Source organism: Budorcas taxicolor, chromosome 16, assembly GCF_023091745.1.
Source record: "Budorcas taxicolor isolate Tak-1 chromosome 16, Takin1.1, whole genome shotgun sequence".
In the NCBI taxonomy this organism is placed as follows: Eukaryota; Metazoa; Chordata; class Mammalia; order Artiodactyla; family Bovidae; genus Budorcas; species Budorcas taxicolor.
Genome location: NC_068925.1, coordinates 73,885,168 through 73,900,485, shown reverse-complemented (window position 1 = coordinate 73,900,485; position 15,318 = coordinate 73,885,168). Strand labels below are relative to the sequence as shown.

At 44.2% G+C, this 15,318-nt stretch overlaps 1 protein-coding gene across 1 annotated transcript in view; it reads left to right on the top strand.

Moving 5' to 3' along the window:
• The first annotated feature begins 644 nt into the window (after positions 1-644).
• HHAT (hedgehog acyltransferase) overlaps positions 645-15,318 on the top strand; it is a 340,320-nt gene continuing 325,646 nt past the window's right edge. The window contains exons 1-2 of the mRNA XM_052654045.1: positions 645-749; positions 13,722-13,789. Of these exons, the coding sequence (XP_052510005.1) occupies positions 659-749; positions 13,722-13,789 (159 nt within the window). The 5' untranslated portion in view covers positions 645-658. The remainder of the gene's footprint in view (positions 750-13,721; positions 13,790-15,318) is intronic.

Here is a 15,318-nt window from a genome sequence, read left to right as displayed (position 1 = left end):
TGTGAGGTGTGTATGAGGTGTGTGTGTATGTGTGTATGATGTGTGTATATGTGTGATGGGTGTATATGTGTGTGTGTGATGTGTGTGTGATGTGTGTGTGTGGTGTGTGTGTATGTGTGTGATGTGTGTGATTTGTATGTATGTGTGATGTGTGTGAGGTGTGTGTGTGATGTGTGTGTATATGATGTGTGTGATGTGTGTGTGTGGTGTGTGTGTGTGGTGTGTGTGTGATGTGTGTGTATGTGTGTGTGTGATGTGTGTGTGATGTGTGTGTGATGTGTGTGTGATGTGTGTGTGATGTGTATATGTGTGTATGTGATGTGTGTGTGTGATGTGTGTGGTGTGTGTGTGATGTGTGTGGTGTGTGTGTGATGTGTGTGGTGTGTGTGTGATGTGTGTGTGATGTGTGTGTGTGTGTGTGTGTGTGTGTGTGTGTGTGAGATGTGACCAGGTGGGATGAGGTCATGGCGGCGGAGGTGTCCCTGGGAGGAGGGCTTGCGTCTTGCCGAGTGATGGTCCCTGGGGGAACAAGGGAACTAGCTGGCGATGGGGATGCGGTGTTGTCCTCTGGTGTGTGTTTTTGGCTTACGGCTTTTATTTCTGTTTCTCTTCCTAGAAACTTTCGGCGTGGGCCACAGAATCCTTTGTCACAGGAGCAATGCTGCCCTGGTGGGAACTGTCCTTTTACCTGTTAGCTTCCATAGGCTTCCACTTCTATTCCTTCTATGAAGTCTACAAAGTCTCCAGAGGTAAGGTCCTAATTTTTCTAAATTTGTGTCAGAAAAGCAAGGTAGGGGTGGGAGTGCTCAGAGGTGGAAGGTTCAGGAAGATGGCCTCATGGGCGCGGGATGGCTTGAGCTCTGCTTTGCTTTCCCCTGGTCTTAGACAGTTTGAATCGATGACCTGAGTCGGTGGAGTTTCCACCCTAATCTTGGATCTTCTAGGTGATCCTGTGGCTGGTCCTCTGAAGCAGGAAGGTTTGGTTCAGTGGCCACTGAAGGCCGTGGAGGTGCTTGGCATTGATAAATAGTAGTAACCTCTGAAATTTCTCCCTTGCCACTGCTCCTCTCGGCCGCGTGGAGGCTGCCCACGGTGTTGGAGGCCTGGACTCCCTTCCTCTTCTTGTCCTGCTGTCTGCTGTGCTTTCGTGCACATGTTGAAGAGGAACTCTTACCAAGCCCTTGGAAGGGGGATGGGCGCTCCTTTCCTTTAAGGGCATCTTGGAACAAACATCGCCATGTCACTTCTGCTCACACCAGTTGACCCACGCCAATTCCCGTGGCCCCAGCTGGTAGGCTGGGAAATATTGTGGTTCGCTCGGTGGCCGTGTGTTACATAAAACTTCCCATACCTGGGAGGAATGGAAGAGAGAATTTTGGCGGGTCCGTGAGTGGTCTCTTCCATAGCCAAGGACAGTTTCCTAGAGGTGATGGTGAGCCTTGTCTTAAGGAAGAACAGAAGTCAGCCAAGTAGACAGAGGGCAGAGGCTCTGTGGACAGAGGTGGGTTTGCAGGCAAATGGACAACCGTGTGCCATGCCACTGGGGTGTGAGGAGACACAGAATGGCCTGGGGACTCCGCACCGTTTGGTAGGGCTGGTGCTTGGAGGGAGGGGCCCAGGGGTTAAGCTTAGATCAAGGAGTGGGGATAGGCTGTGAATGACTCTGTGTATTCCTTTGGCTGAGGCTGCTGCTGCTGCTAAGTTGCTTCAGTCGTGTCCAACTCTGTGCGACCCTATGGACAGCAGCCCAGCAGGCTCCTCTGTCCATGGGATTTTTCTAGGCAAGAATACTGGAGTGGGTCGCCATTTCCTTCTCCTTTGGCTGAGGAGTCTGGACTTTATCTTGAAGGTGGGAGAGTTTGCTGAAAGTAATTGTGCTTACTGAAAATGGCAAAGGTGGGTTTGAGGGAGCACAGTTGGCAGTGCTGAGCTCTGGGTGTCTGCCTCCGCATGGATCCCTGAGCTTGGTTTGTATTGGCGGGATCAGCCTTGCTCCCATTCTACACATGTCTCGCTCAGAGCTGTGGGCTTGGTCACAGAGACTGACCGTTGAAAGTAGATGAAGACGGTTGGCTCAAGGCCATCCGAATAGCTGCATTCCCCTGCTGGAGGCTCTTAGCTCTCAGGCCCCATGTGCACGGAGCTCATCTGCTCTGTGTCGGGCACCTTGTTAGATTCTTTCTGTACCTGTCTTATTCCATCTTTAGGGCAGCCCTGAGATGTGGTGTATTACTTGGCAGACAGGCTTGGCTGCAGAAACACAGCCTCCGCAATGACTGTAGTCAGGGCTGGTGTGGTGTCTGGAGAGCACCCACGACCTTGGCTCCTGCCACGTTCCCCTGCCGTCCTTGACATGTGGTTCCCCTCTCATGACATGAGGTGGCTGCTCCAGCTCAAATGCCATCTTCACTTCTTTTCCCAGAAGGAAGCAGGGAAGGGATGGGGAGGACAGACCCTCTTTTCCAGAGCATAACCCTGAAAGTTCCTTTATCGTGTTCATCCAGGTACTGTTCCCTAGATCCTAGCCCTGTGGACTCAACTGTGAGGGAAGCTAGTAAATGTAATCTTTGGTTGGGAGGCCATTTTTTTCCCCCAGCAGAACTGAAGGGTTCTATTATAGAAGAGGAAAGAAAGAATGGGTGTTAGCAGTTAGTCATCAGCCTTTTCCATAAATGGAGTGTCTTTGTTATCCATTGTTACATAACAGATCACCCTGAAGCTTTGTGATTTAAAACAACCACTGCCATTTGCTATCAGTCACTGTTCTGTGAGGTTTTTTCCCCTTTTAAATAGACTATTTTTTTAAAAGCTGTTTTAGGATCACAGCAAAATTGGGCAGGAAGTACAAAGAGCTTCTATGCACTCAGTGTCCCAGACAATCACAGCCGCCCTGACTACTAGCATCCTGCACCAGATTTGTTACAGTTGACAACCTGCGTTGATATATCATTATCACCCAAAGTCCATAGTTTACTGTAGGGTTCATTCTTGGTGATATTCATTCTGTGAGTTTCGAGAAATGTAAGTTAAATGTTTACATCATTATATCAATAATATCTTACAGAGGAGTTTCATGGCCCTAAAAATCTGCTGTGCTCTGTCTGTTCATCCTTCCCTCCTCTAACCACTGGCAACCACTTATCCTTTTACTATCTTCATAGTTTCACCTATTTTCATTTAAAAAAAACATTTTTTTTTTTTTGCCACACCATGCAGCTTGTGGGATCCTAGTTCCCTGACCAGGGATCAGAACCTGGGTCCCCTGCAGCGTCTTAACCACTAGACTGCCAGGGAATTCCCCAATTTGACCTATTTCAAAATATCATATAGTTGGAATCTGAAATCGTGTCTTTTTTTTTTTTTTTTTGAAATCGTGTCTTTCACTTAATATGCATTTAAGTTCCTCCTTGACTTTTCACAGCTTGAGAGCTTATTTCTTTTTAGTGATGAACAGTATTCCATTGTCTGAATATAGTGGTGAACAATATTCCATTGTCTGAATGCTCATTCACTGATTTAAAGGCATCTTGTGGCCTCCTAGTTTTGGCGATTCTGAATAAAGCTGCTGTTAAATCTGTATGAAGGTGTTTGTATGGACATTACAACACCCATTACTCCCTTTGGGTAAATACCGAGGAGCAGTGGTTGAATTGTACGTTAAGAGGATGTTTATTTTTTATAAGAAACTGCCAGTTTTCTTCCAAAGTAGCTATATATCATTTTGCATTCTCACCAAAAATGGGTTCCTGTTGTTCCACATACTTTTAAGCATTTGGTGTTGTCAGTGTTTTAGATTTTGGCCATTGAATTATTGTCTTAATTTGCATTTTCCTGACGATGTGTACTGTGGAGCATATTTTCGTATGCTTATTTGCCATCTCTATAGTCCTTTGGTGAGCTGTCAGGTCAGGACTTCTACCCATTTTAAAATCAAATTGTTCATTTTCTTATTGTTGATTTTCAGCAGTTTTTTTTGTATCTTTTAGATAATAATCCTTTATCAGATATCTCTTTTGCAGGTATTTTCTCCCAGTCTATGGCTTACCTTCTCATTCCCTTGACTGTGTCTTTCACAGAGCAAAAGTTTTTAACTTGAATGTGCCCAACTTATCAATTTTTTCCTTTCATCGGTTATGGTGTTATATCTAAAAAGTGTATCTATGGTCTTTAATCTAAAAAGTCATTGCATACTCTGATACTATCCTTTAGGAGTTTATAATTTTGTGTTTTACATTTAGATCTATGATATCCGTTTGTGATATCCATTTGTGTGTGTCTGGATTCTTTTTTTTTTTTTTTGCATGTGGATGTTCATTTGTTCCAGCATCACTTGTTGACGAGATACTCCATTGTATTACCTTGGCTCATTTGTCATAAAGACTGGCTGAGTAAACTTATGTGGGTCTATTTCTGGGCTCTCTATTCTGTTGCGTGGATCTCTTTGTTCTTTTACCAATACCAAACTGTCTTGCATATCATAGCTTTATAGTGAAGTCTTGAAGTTGGATTGTATTGGTCATTCAATTTTATTTTTCTCTTTCAATATTATGTTGTATATTCTGGGTCTTTCGCCTCTCTGTGTAAACTTTATTTATTAATTTTTTTTTCTGTGTAAACTTTAGAATCTGTACCAAGAAGATACCAAGTTTGTTGGTATCTACAAAATAACTTGCTAGAATTTTGATTTGGATTGCATTGACTGTATATAGGTCAAGTATGGCAGACCGGACACCTAGACAATATTGTCTTTCTATCCATGAGCATGTAATACATATATCTCTATTTATTTTGGTATTTGATTTCATTTGTCAGAGTTTTGTTATTTTCCTCATATAACACACATATTTTGTTACTTAAATATTATATTTTGAAGGTGCTGTTTTTAATTTCAAATTTTACTTGTTCATTACTGATATATAGTAAAGCCATTGACTTTTGTATATTAACCTTGTATCCTATAACTTTGTTACAATTGCTTATTAGTTCCAGGAGTTTTTAGGTTGATTCTTTGTTTATTCTAGATAGACAATCATGTTATCTGTATACAAAGACAATTTTATTTCTTCTTGACATTCTGCTTACCTTCTATTTCATTTTCTTCTCCTTATTGCATTAGCAAGATTTCCAGTACAGTGGTGAGAAGGAATATCCTTACCTTTTCCTGATCTGAGCAGGAAAGCTTCTAGCTACTCACCATTCAGTATGATGTTAGTAGGTTTTTGCAAATTTCTTCACCCAGTTAAGAAGGGTCCTCTCTTATTTCTAGTTTGCTGGGAGTTTTAAGTCCTAAATGGGTATTGCATTTCTTTTTTCAATGGTTTTTGTGCAGTCCATGGGGTCGCAAAGAGTTGGACACGACTGAGCGACTTCATTTACTTACTTATTGTTTCTTTAGATTTGCTCTGCTCTTTCTCATTTCAACTTCATGAGTTGAATGCTTGTTTATTTTGTGAGAAATCTGTTTGTACTCTTGTGTCTGATTGTTTTTCTCAGAAGGATTTCCAGAAGAGGAATTACAGAGTCAAACCACATGAAAAAGATTTTAAGGTTCTTGATAGATAAACCCGGATCATTCTCCAGAAATTCTTTGTCAATTAACACTCTTTCTGTTGGAGGATGTCTACCTTATTGTAGTCTCAGCCTTTATTCTTCAGTCCGTCTCATGTGTATTTGATATATGGTATGAAGTGAAGAGTTGAATTATTTATTTTCCCACCTAGATAACTGAACACTGTAAGTCTTTCTTTACTGAATTTTAATGCAATCTTGAGCATGTACTAAATTCTTTTATGTATACACACGCACACATGTGCACACACACAATTTGAGGGCTGTCTTTTCCAGGGGCTGTCTCTTCTGTCTCATTGATTTTTCAATCAGTTCTTACATCAGTACTGTGCTGTTTTAATTATTTTTGCTTTTCGAATGTCTGAGTATCTGGTGGAGTAAGTCACCACTCTTTTTTCTTTATTTCCATTCTCAGCTGTTCTTACTGGTCTACTCTTCCAGATATGTGTTTGAAATTGTCAAGTTTGAAAAAAATGTCATTAAATAATTTAAAATCTTGTAACATTGTGTCTTTTCATCAAGGAGTATGGTATTTTTTTCTCAAGGTTTCTCTTATTTCCTGTAGTAAAAGTTCATGGTGTCTTCATAATAGGGCCTGTTAAAATTCCTGTTAAGACCGTTTCTAAGTCTTTTTTTCCTTTTGTAATTGGGATGTTTTCTAGTTGTATTTTCTGTAATTTCTAGCTGATTATGTCTGGTCTGTAGTAAAGGTATTTGTTTTGATTTCTCTATTTTATGTTACAACAGTTATTTAATTTTCTTGGTGTTTGACGTTTATCATTTGATTCTCCTGGTTTTCTGTTTAGATAATATCATCCATACGTAATGATAGTGGTTCTGCTTCATCTGGGCTCCCCTGATGGCTCAGTTGATAAAGAATCTGCCTGCAATGCAGGAGACCCTGGTTTGATTCCTGGGTTGGGAAGATCCACTGGAGAAGGGATAGGCTACCCACTTCAGTATTCTGGCCTGGAGAACTCCATGGACTTTATAGTCCATGGGGTCGCAAAGAGTTGGACACCACTGAGCACCGTTCACTTTTTGCTTCATCTGTTATTACTTAACCAGGACTACTAGAACAATGTAGTATTTGGAAAAGAATGCTATGCTTATTTTAATCCTTACATTAATGGAAATCCGTATATTGCTTTACTCTTAGTGATAACTGAATAAGCTCTGGTCTGGGGGAAAAAAATCACGTTAAGGTATACTTTGCTCCCTTTTACTAGAGTTTTAAGATAAGCAATATATGTTGAATTTTATCCATTTTTTAAAGTACCTATTCAGATGATCACATAGTTTTCCTTTCTCCGCCTATGGATATTGTCACGCGAGTGCATGTTCCTCGGTTCTTAGTCCCGTCACAGCAAAGATTTGGAGTGACGGACATTAAAGCCCCCTCGTCACAGCTCTCAGGTCTGGGATAGACCGTGTTAGAGCTCTCAGGTCTCACATGGACCGTGGTATAGCTCTTAGACAAATCAGTGTTACAGCTCAGTGTTACAGCTCTATTTTATTTAGAAGATAGCAGGAAAATCCATCTTCGAGGCATGAGGGCACGTCGATCTAAAGACACGGGAAGAGCGCCCCAGCGCCCGGGAGGGAGGGAGAGCTGGCTCTGGCTCCTCTGTTTATCTGTTTATCTCTCCCTGGGCCTGTCCTATGCAAACTGGGCCAGCCAGGAGTGTTCTTGTTTTACCCGAGGTCCTCACTCCGGTCCTCGGACCTTCTTTTGTTTCATTTTCGCGGGCTTTTCCCTTCCTTCTCTGTACCCACCACCATTTTGGACTCCTTTTCCCTGTTCTGCCTGCCTAACAATATCACTTAAAGATTTTTCCATTATGGTTTATATGGATTCCTACAACAAACCTACTGTGACTAGGGTATTCTTAAATACACTGCTTATTTCCTTGTTTAAAAAATATTAATAATTTTGAAATGAGATTAGTTGGCCTACAGTTTTGTTGTTTCATCTGCAGATTTCAACATCAGCATTTTATTAACTTTCTGAAATGAATGAGGACGCTCCCCCTCTTGTAACATGGAATGGCTTAAGCAGTGTCAGATTTTGATGTTATTCACTTGTAAATTTGTCTAGCCATGAAGCCTCTTTTTAAGTAGATTCATTAAAAACTTTTCAGTATCTTTCAGGATTCTTGGTTTATTTAGGTTTTCTTCTCAAGTCAGTGGCATTTTATTTTTCAATTTCATTGACGTTTTCAAATGTACTGACATACGGTTGTATATCATATTCTTAGAATGTCTTCAATCCCACCTGTCTCATTTCTCTTGTTTTAGGAAATTTACTAAAGGTTTTGTCTATTTGATAGATTGATTCTCTTTTTGAAGAACAAGCTCTTGGATTTATTTATAAATTCTACCATTTTTCTGTTGTCGGTGATTACTTTCTCATGAACAGCGGCTATCTTAGGTCATTTGGGTTCACAGAGCCCAGGCTCACCTCTCATAGAATAGCTGTCTTCCTGAAAAGTTGCAGTTAAAGACATTTTATAAAAGGAACTATGCTTTTTATTGAGTTATTTCACAGATATTTTATTTTCGTTTCTTTAATCTTCAGTGACAAGCAGTTAATGTTTTTCCAGATAAACTCTGTGACACCAGGGAGCCCTGATATTTAAGCAAATATGGAGCAGATTATTTGAATTAACCGCCTCCAGTTTCTTTTCTTTCTCTTATATATATATACACACACATAGTAGGTGGTCTTAAAGTGGGATGCAAATATAGTTGAACATATTCATCTTTGGGCTTTTGTTTGTTCCTTTGCATGCCTGTTCTTATCACTTGTCACTAATCCCAGCTAGTGAGAAAAGGATACAGCAGCTCATTGATAGATGAATTCTTTCATGTTCATTTAACACACGGACCTCTCGTGAAGGATGGGCTTTGCCAATCTAGAAGTAATTTTTGCCACTTACTTTTGTGATTAGAGGAGTTTGGTTGCAAGATGGCTGGTTAGTTATGTGGGGCCCCGTTCAGGATGGGCATGAAGGCTACCAATCCTGTGTTTGAACAGCTGGCCTTGCCCTTGGAACCAGGGAGCTCGCTGCCCATGGAGAGGGCTGCTAGGGTCCTGTCAGTTAGTAAAGCCTTGTGGAAGGACCCAAGTGCCTAGGCCCTGCAGGAGGCAAGCCTGTCTAGATAGCCAGCAAGGATAGTGGGTGTTATGACTCAGCTGAGGCTCCGAACATGCAACCTGGTAGGGCTGCATGTTATACTTGACCTTTGTTTTCTATGTGGCTTCCCTAGTGGCTCAGTGGTAAAGAGTCTGCCTGCAATGCAGGAGACCCGGGTTCGATCCCTGGGTTGGGAAGATCTTCTGGAGGAGGGCATGGCGACCCACTCCAGTGTTCTTGCCTGGAGAATCCCATGGACAGAGGAGCCTGGTGGGCTATAGTCCATGGGGTTGCAAAGAGTCGGCCACGACTGGGCAGCTAACACTTTCGTATGTTACTCGTGGCCAGGGTTGTGGCGGATTGTCAACTCCCTGCCTTCCTCCTGGGATTCTGAGTCTCCTGGCCCACTCCTTCCTCTCAGGCTTACACCGTGTTTTCTTCCTAGGCTGATATTGAGGGGAGGGGCTCGTGGCGGCCTGCAGAGAGTCTGCTTTCTTAGTGCCTGAGATAAACCTCTGGACAGGGCGGGGCTGGAGGGCTTTTGAAGGCACCCCTCAGGGTTAGACTCCATAGCGCCTCACTCCTCAGGCCCCCTGCTTCCTCAGCCGTCGCTCCGTGTTGGATCAAACACAAGGACATAGCTTATGCATTGCTCTCTGCTGGAGCATCTCCGTCTCAGGCTGGGGCTTCTGCCTCTCCGGGAAGCCCTAAGGATTCCCATGCAAATTGCGTGCCTGGTGCCTGTCTGGATAGACCCCAGAATTCCTAAGGAGCTGTAGATGAACTGCTCTGTCTGTGATGGAGGTTTGAAGGTCATTTTTGTCCTATGTTGCTTTGCACCCTATTTACATATATGATACGTGTTTACTTGGGCTATTTTTAAACCACTTTTTTTCGTTCCCTGAGTGGGAACTGGAATAGAGGAGAGGAGGCCCTTGGACCATCTCATGGGAAAACCAGCACCTCGTCTCTCGCCTGTGGTTGCGTCCGTGAGCACATCTGAGAGCTGCTTACTGTTAGATTCGCTTATCTTTAGAAGCCCATCCTTTCTGCTCCCTTCTCCACTCTCATTCACCACCACAGTCTTCTACAGCCCCCAGCTTCCTAGAGAAAGAACAGTCCCTAGGAGCTGAATGGAATTCCTCAAATGCTAGAAGCATTTGAAGGACAGATAAGCCACAGTTGGGCATGCTAGTCTCTAGCAGTGGCTTGAGTCAGATGAGGGTGTGTGTGTGTGTGTGTATGTGTGTGTGTGTGTGTGTGTGTATTTCCCTTGCTTTTTACAACAGTTAGAGATTACAGTCTCTAATTACCCCTGCCCCACCCCAGAATTGATTTCCCATCAAACTGTTGATGGTGAAAGGGGTAGTTTAGTTACAGGCTTTAAGTGAACAGTTTACACCGGCCCTTAAAATGCAGATCTTCTCAGTAGGTGGAATGGGGCTTTGGTGTATCCTTTTGTCAGGCGGTGGTTGGTGGCGGAGGGCTGGGGGAGAATCAACAGCAGACTTAATATTGAGCGCTCATCTGTTGAAAGTGCTTCATTTCTACGCTCTCGGGCAGTTCTGTACAGCACTGAACTTTGGGAAGTGGAACCAGGGCGTCTAGACGAAAGGGCTGGCTCTGCTCACAGTCAGGCCTGTGTGGTGTGGAGAAAAATCACTCAGCCAAAGAAAGCTGGTTTCTGTTTGCAGTGTACTTTTGCTTAAGAGTGTGAAAGGGTGTTGCTCAGTTGTGTCCGACTCTTTGCGACCCCATGGACTGTAACCCGCCAGGCCCCTCTGTCCATGGAATTCTCCACGCAAAAATGCTGGAGTGCGTTGCCATGCCCTCCTCCAGAAGATCTTCCCAACCCAAGGATTTAACCCAGGTCGCCTACATTGCAGGCAGATTCTTTACCATCTGAGCCACGAGGGCAGCCCTGAAGAATGTGTGAGTTATGATGAAATCTCTTGCCCAGGAGGTCCCTCACCTAAGAAGGTAGAATCAGAGAAGTTCTAAGGGCCATCACTGTTTTCCAGAAAGAGCTCCTGCTGCTGCTTGGCAGCTTCCGTTCTCCTGCTGCTGCTGCTAAGTCACTTCAGTCGTGTCCGACTCTGTGCGACCCCATAGACAGCAGCCCACCAGGCTCCCCCGTCCCTGGGATTCTCCAGGCAAGAGCACCGGAGTGGGTTGCCATTTCCTTCTCCAATGCATGAAAGTGAAAAGTGAAAGTGAAGTCACTCAGTCGTGTCCGACTCTTGGCGACCCCATGGACTGCAGCCTACCGGGCTCCTCCATCGGTGGGATTTTCCAGGCAAGAGTACCTAGGTCAGCTGAATCCTATAGCAATGCATTTCAGCTGAATCAAGACAGTCTGGAGACAGCGACCACCAAAGTATCACGGATGGATTTATGTTGTAATGAATGTCATGCAGCGTTTGTTTGTGTCGAGAAATCAGACAAAGGTGACTGTAGGGTAAGGGAGTTAGAGAAGGTGAGGTTCAGAAAAAGAACGAGACCAGCACTTTCTAGGAACCTTTAATGAAGTGAGAAGGGGCAGCAGTAAGATTTGTGAATACTAATCAGTATTAGAGCTGCAGCACTAACCCAAGAAAAGAGTAAGTATATATAGGCATATATGAGGAACTCTGCTGTCTTAAGGGGGCCTGTTCTTCTCCAAGGTGGTTCGGAGTAGTTCTCTCTTAAACGGCTGGGGCAAGGAGTTCTGGAGATCAGCCAGAGGCTGGACCGGCTGGGAGCTGAGTGTAATCAACCTTAATGTCCATTTTTTTCTTCGGGTAAGAGAGTTCTTTGTTTTGCACAGAATGGTGGGGAGGGCCTGGAGGGGAGTCTTAACTCCAGGCTCTTTTGAGCCTCGTTTCCTTCAGTGACTGGTAGAAATTCTCCAAAAGCTGAGGGAGGATTTTGGTATAGGACGATACTGTCGTGGCCGTAGCCACAGGTGAGCTCCTGGGATGTGGCTGCTTCAGATTGAGATGTGCTTTAAGGATAATGTGTCCGTGGAGTTTTGAAGAATTAGGAAGAAAAAGGAATTGTGTAATTGTTTAGCGTTGATTCCATGTTGAAAAAATATTTGGATATATTGGGATAAATAAGATATATTGAAATTAATTTCACCTTAAATTTTTGTCTTTTTTTCTTTTTACAGTGTGGCTACTAAAAGTGTTAAAATTATAAATATGTCTCACATAGTATTTCAGCTGGACAGTGGCAGGACAGGGTTTCATCTTGATTCTCCTGTCTGCATACGATTCCTTTTTTCCCCACTAGAGGGCGATGTGTCCTAACCTGGGGGCGTCTGACGCTTCCTGCCGACACTTCTATGCTTTGGAATGTACCCTTAGAAGAAAAGAACTCCAATTTTTCGCTTTGTTTCAATTCTGCGTAATTCTGATGTTTCTGGAGGTTGCACTTTGTAGGAAAGTGAAACCGAAAGAGAGGAGTCAAGAAAGCAGAGGGGTTTTGCCCCTTCTTATTGATAGCGTTCAGAGGGATCTGCTGCTGTGTTGGGTTGTTGCAGCTTGCTGGTGGTTCTGGGTTGGTTTCCTGGGACTTGAGTCTGTGTACACCACCACACACATATACCTACCCAGTGTGGCACGTGTGCAGCTGCAACAGAAAGGACCGGGGCAACCACACACTGCCACGCCACCTCCTGCACCTCGTGGAATTCAGTGTGAGCTGACCTAGAGCTGGAGCCTGGGGGCCCTGGGCCCAGTGCTCCGTGGACCTCCTTTTCTGTCTTCCCTGGAGGCAGTGCTGCCTGCGCTTGGAGGCTGGAGCTGCTGTTAGCTTCAAGTGTGTGTGTACATCTGCCCTTTGACCCTACTCCGAAACCAGCATCATTTCAGGATTACGAAGTCAGGTTTCCTTTGATCTTTCTTGGTTCTCCCTCGTGGTCTTCTGTGTTTTTTGTTTGTTTGTTGGTCTGATAAGAACTGGATTTTTTTTTCTTCTTGTCTATGCAGTCTGTGCCCTTTTGGTTGATCCCAGCCATCTCTGGAGGCTTCATCACTGCCCTTATACCGAGGACTTTTCTAAGTCTTTCCCTCCAGCTGAGGCACTCTTTTGAGCTCCATCCAGCTGCCTATTAGACATCACGTGTGTGTGTGTGTGTGTGTGAGGTAATTGCTCAGTCGTGTCTGACTCTATGATCCATGGATTGTAGCCCACCAGGCTCCTCTGTCCCTGGGATTCTTCAGTGAAGAGTACTGGAGTGGGTTGCCATTCCCTTCTCTAAGGGGAAGGGAGTTGAACCCAGGTCTCCTGCACTGCGGGCAGACCGCTTACCATCTGAGCCACTGGGGAGCCCACATAGACACCCGGAGAGGTCAGTCACTTAGACCCCAGACTCAGCCCCGCAGCTGAGCGTCCTCACCTCCCACGCATGGCATCCATCAGCATCGCTGTAGTTTCTTACTGCTTGGGTCTCTTACCCAGGATACAGCAAGTCCCAGGAGGGCAGTAGCCGTGCCAGTCATGTTCTGCTTCCTTCCTACCATTTCACACTGTGCCTGGTTATTGTTCATTTTTAAACATTATTTGAATGAAAGTTTTAAAATATTTTTTGTTTTAAACCAATTGTACTGTTCATTTATAAGCATATGTATTACCATTATATAATTCCATCAGTGATCTTGTTAGCATTATGCGATAGTCTGTGATCACCATCATTTTGTGCCACGGTCTGTTCAAAAACTTTTTTTCACCATCTGTGCAAGTGAGGCATTTGCCCTCATCCCTCCTGTGGTCCCCTGCACCAGGAACTTTCACTCTTGATCCCTCTCCTTTTGTGACCCTTATAGCAAGTTAAAGGGACGTTGCCATCAGCCCCTTGTTTTTCCAGGAACCGAGGTCACAAAAATGAAGGAGTGTGACACCTCTCCATGCTTGTAGCTCAGTCCAGAGGCAGCTTTTCCAGGCTGTATGCCAGTTTCTTTTAATGCCTCTCCTATTAAACCAATGCAGTTTTATTTAGATTTATTGACTAACAGACCCTGTTTTTCTTGTCAGAACATGAAGAGGAGCTGGACCGAGAATTTGACCTGGAGACTGGCACTTTATTCGGAGGATTAAAGAAGGTACAAAGTGGATCAATGATAAAACCTTTTCAGTTTTCAAACCTGATCTCGATATTTTGCATCACTTTTGTATTTGGCGTTGGCCCAGGCATGGTACTCAGCAGTGACTGGAAATTAAATACCTTTCTTGTTGAAAAAGGTGTGCGCACACGACGTGGAGTATGGGCATTCTGCACGCTCTATCTTTATGTTGCCTCATGTTCTCCTCCCAGAATACTAGACATGTGGATCAGTAACCAATTTCCCTTTTGTAAAGATGAGAAAGTTCCTTCCTGATCTAGCCATACAGTAAGTCCCCTACATATGACCCTTCAAGCTGCAAACTTTGAAAGATGCCAGCTTGTGTTGGCATGTCCAATCACACAAGTTAGTGTACATGTCTGTAAGAATCCTGTAAGATTAAAAAAATGTTTTCTCTGTTTGTGTTTGCTTTTTTATATATTATTTGTGTGAAAAGTATTATAAACCTATTATAATGCAGTACTGTATAGCCAGTTGTGTTAGTTGGGTACCCAGGCTAGCTTTGTTGGGCTTGCGAACAAATCGTATTCATGCGCACTCTCTCGGAATGGAACTTGTTCGCATGTAGGGGCTGGACACTCCCTGTGCCAACTGTGGGCAACTATAGACCTGCTTCCTTCCCACCTCTAGTGGCCCTGGCCATCCTGCAGGGCGTGCTGGGCATCGCCTGCCCCTCTGCCCCCTGGTTTCATGGCAGCAGTGAGCTGGCTCACTTCCCCTCCTCTGCAGCTCATTGTGCCTGCTTAGACAGCAGGCAAGGTGGCTGCCGTTGCTTTCCTAGAGGTGACAGGTAGCGCTTCTGCTGGTGGCAAGGCAAGCAAGAGTCAACATCGTCAACCTTCTGGTTCCAGCTGGTCTGGGGTCTCCGTGCTTGCAGGCAGCACAGTTACCTTCTTCCACCCGGTGGGGGTTTCAGTATCTGCAAAACAGCTCGAAAGATACGGCTCAGACTCTATCTATAGACTTTGTGAAGAAACGGGAGGTCCTTGACTTTGTCTAGTGGGTAAACTATTATTGTTTTGCCTTGTTTGACTTTCCTTTGTTTTTTTTTTGCATTTTTCTCACGTCTCTGATTAGACTTATTCTCTGGCTAAAGCTTTCCTACAGACAAGAGGCAGGTGGAGGACGTGGGATGCAGGGAGGGGTCTGTCCTGTGAAGGCCCCACAGGGTCCCGCTCTAGTTACAATGGGAGCTAGTCCTTGTGTGCGTCTTGAATCTACTCTTCAGAAATATGCCGCTGTTGGGTTTCTTGCAACAGAAAAAAATGGTGACATTTTTTTCTTTCTTAAACTTTAGAGCCATCATTCAGACATTTCAGATAATAATGAATTGTTTGCCGGGGACACAAATAAGTAAACTCATTTTAGACTAAGAGACTTTTCCTGTGAGAAGCTGAAGGAGGATCAGGCCCCACGGATTTCATTGTTGCAGGCTCAGCCCTCCTGGGTGTCGCTGTTGGAACCCCTGGACAAAGGGCCCTTGTCTGCACTGACTTCCCAGCTCCCGC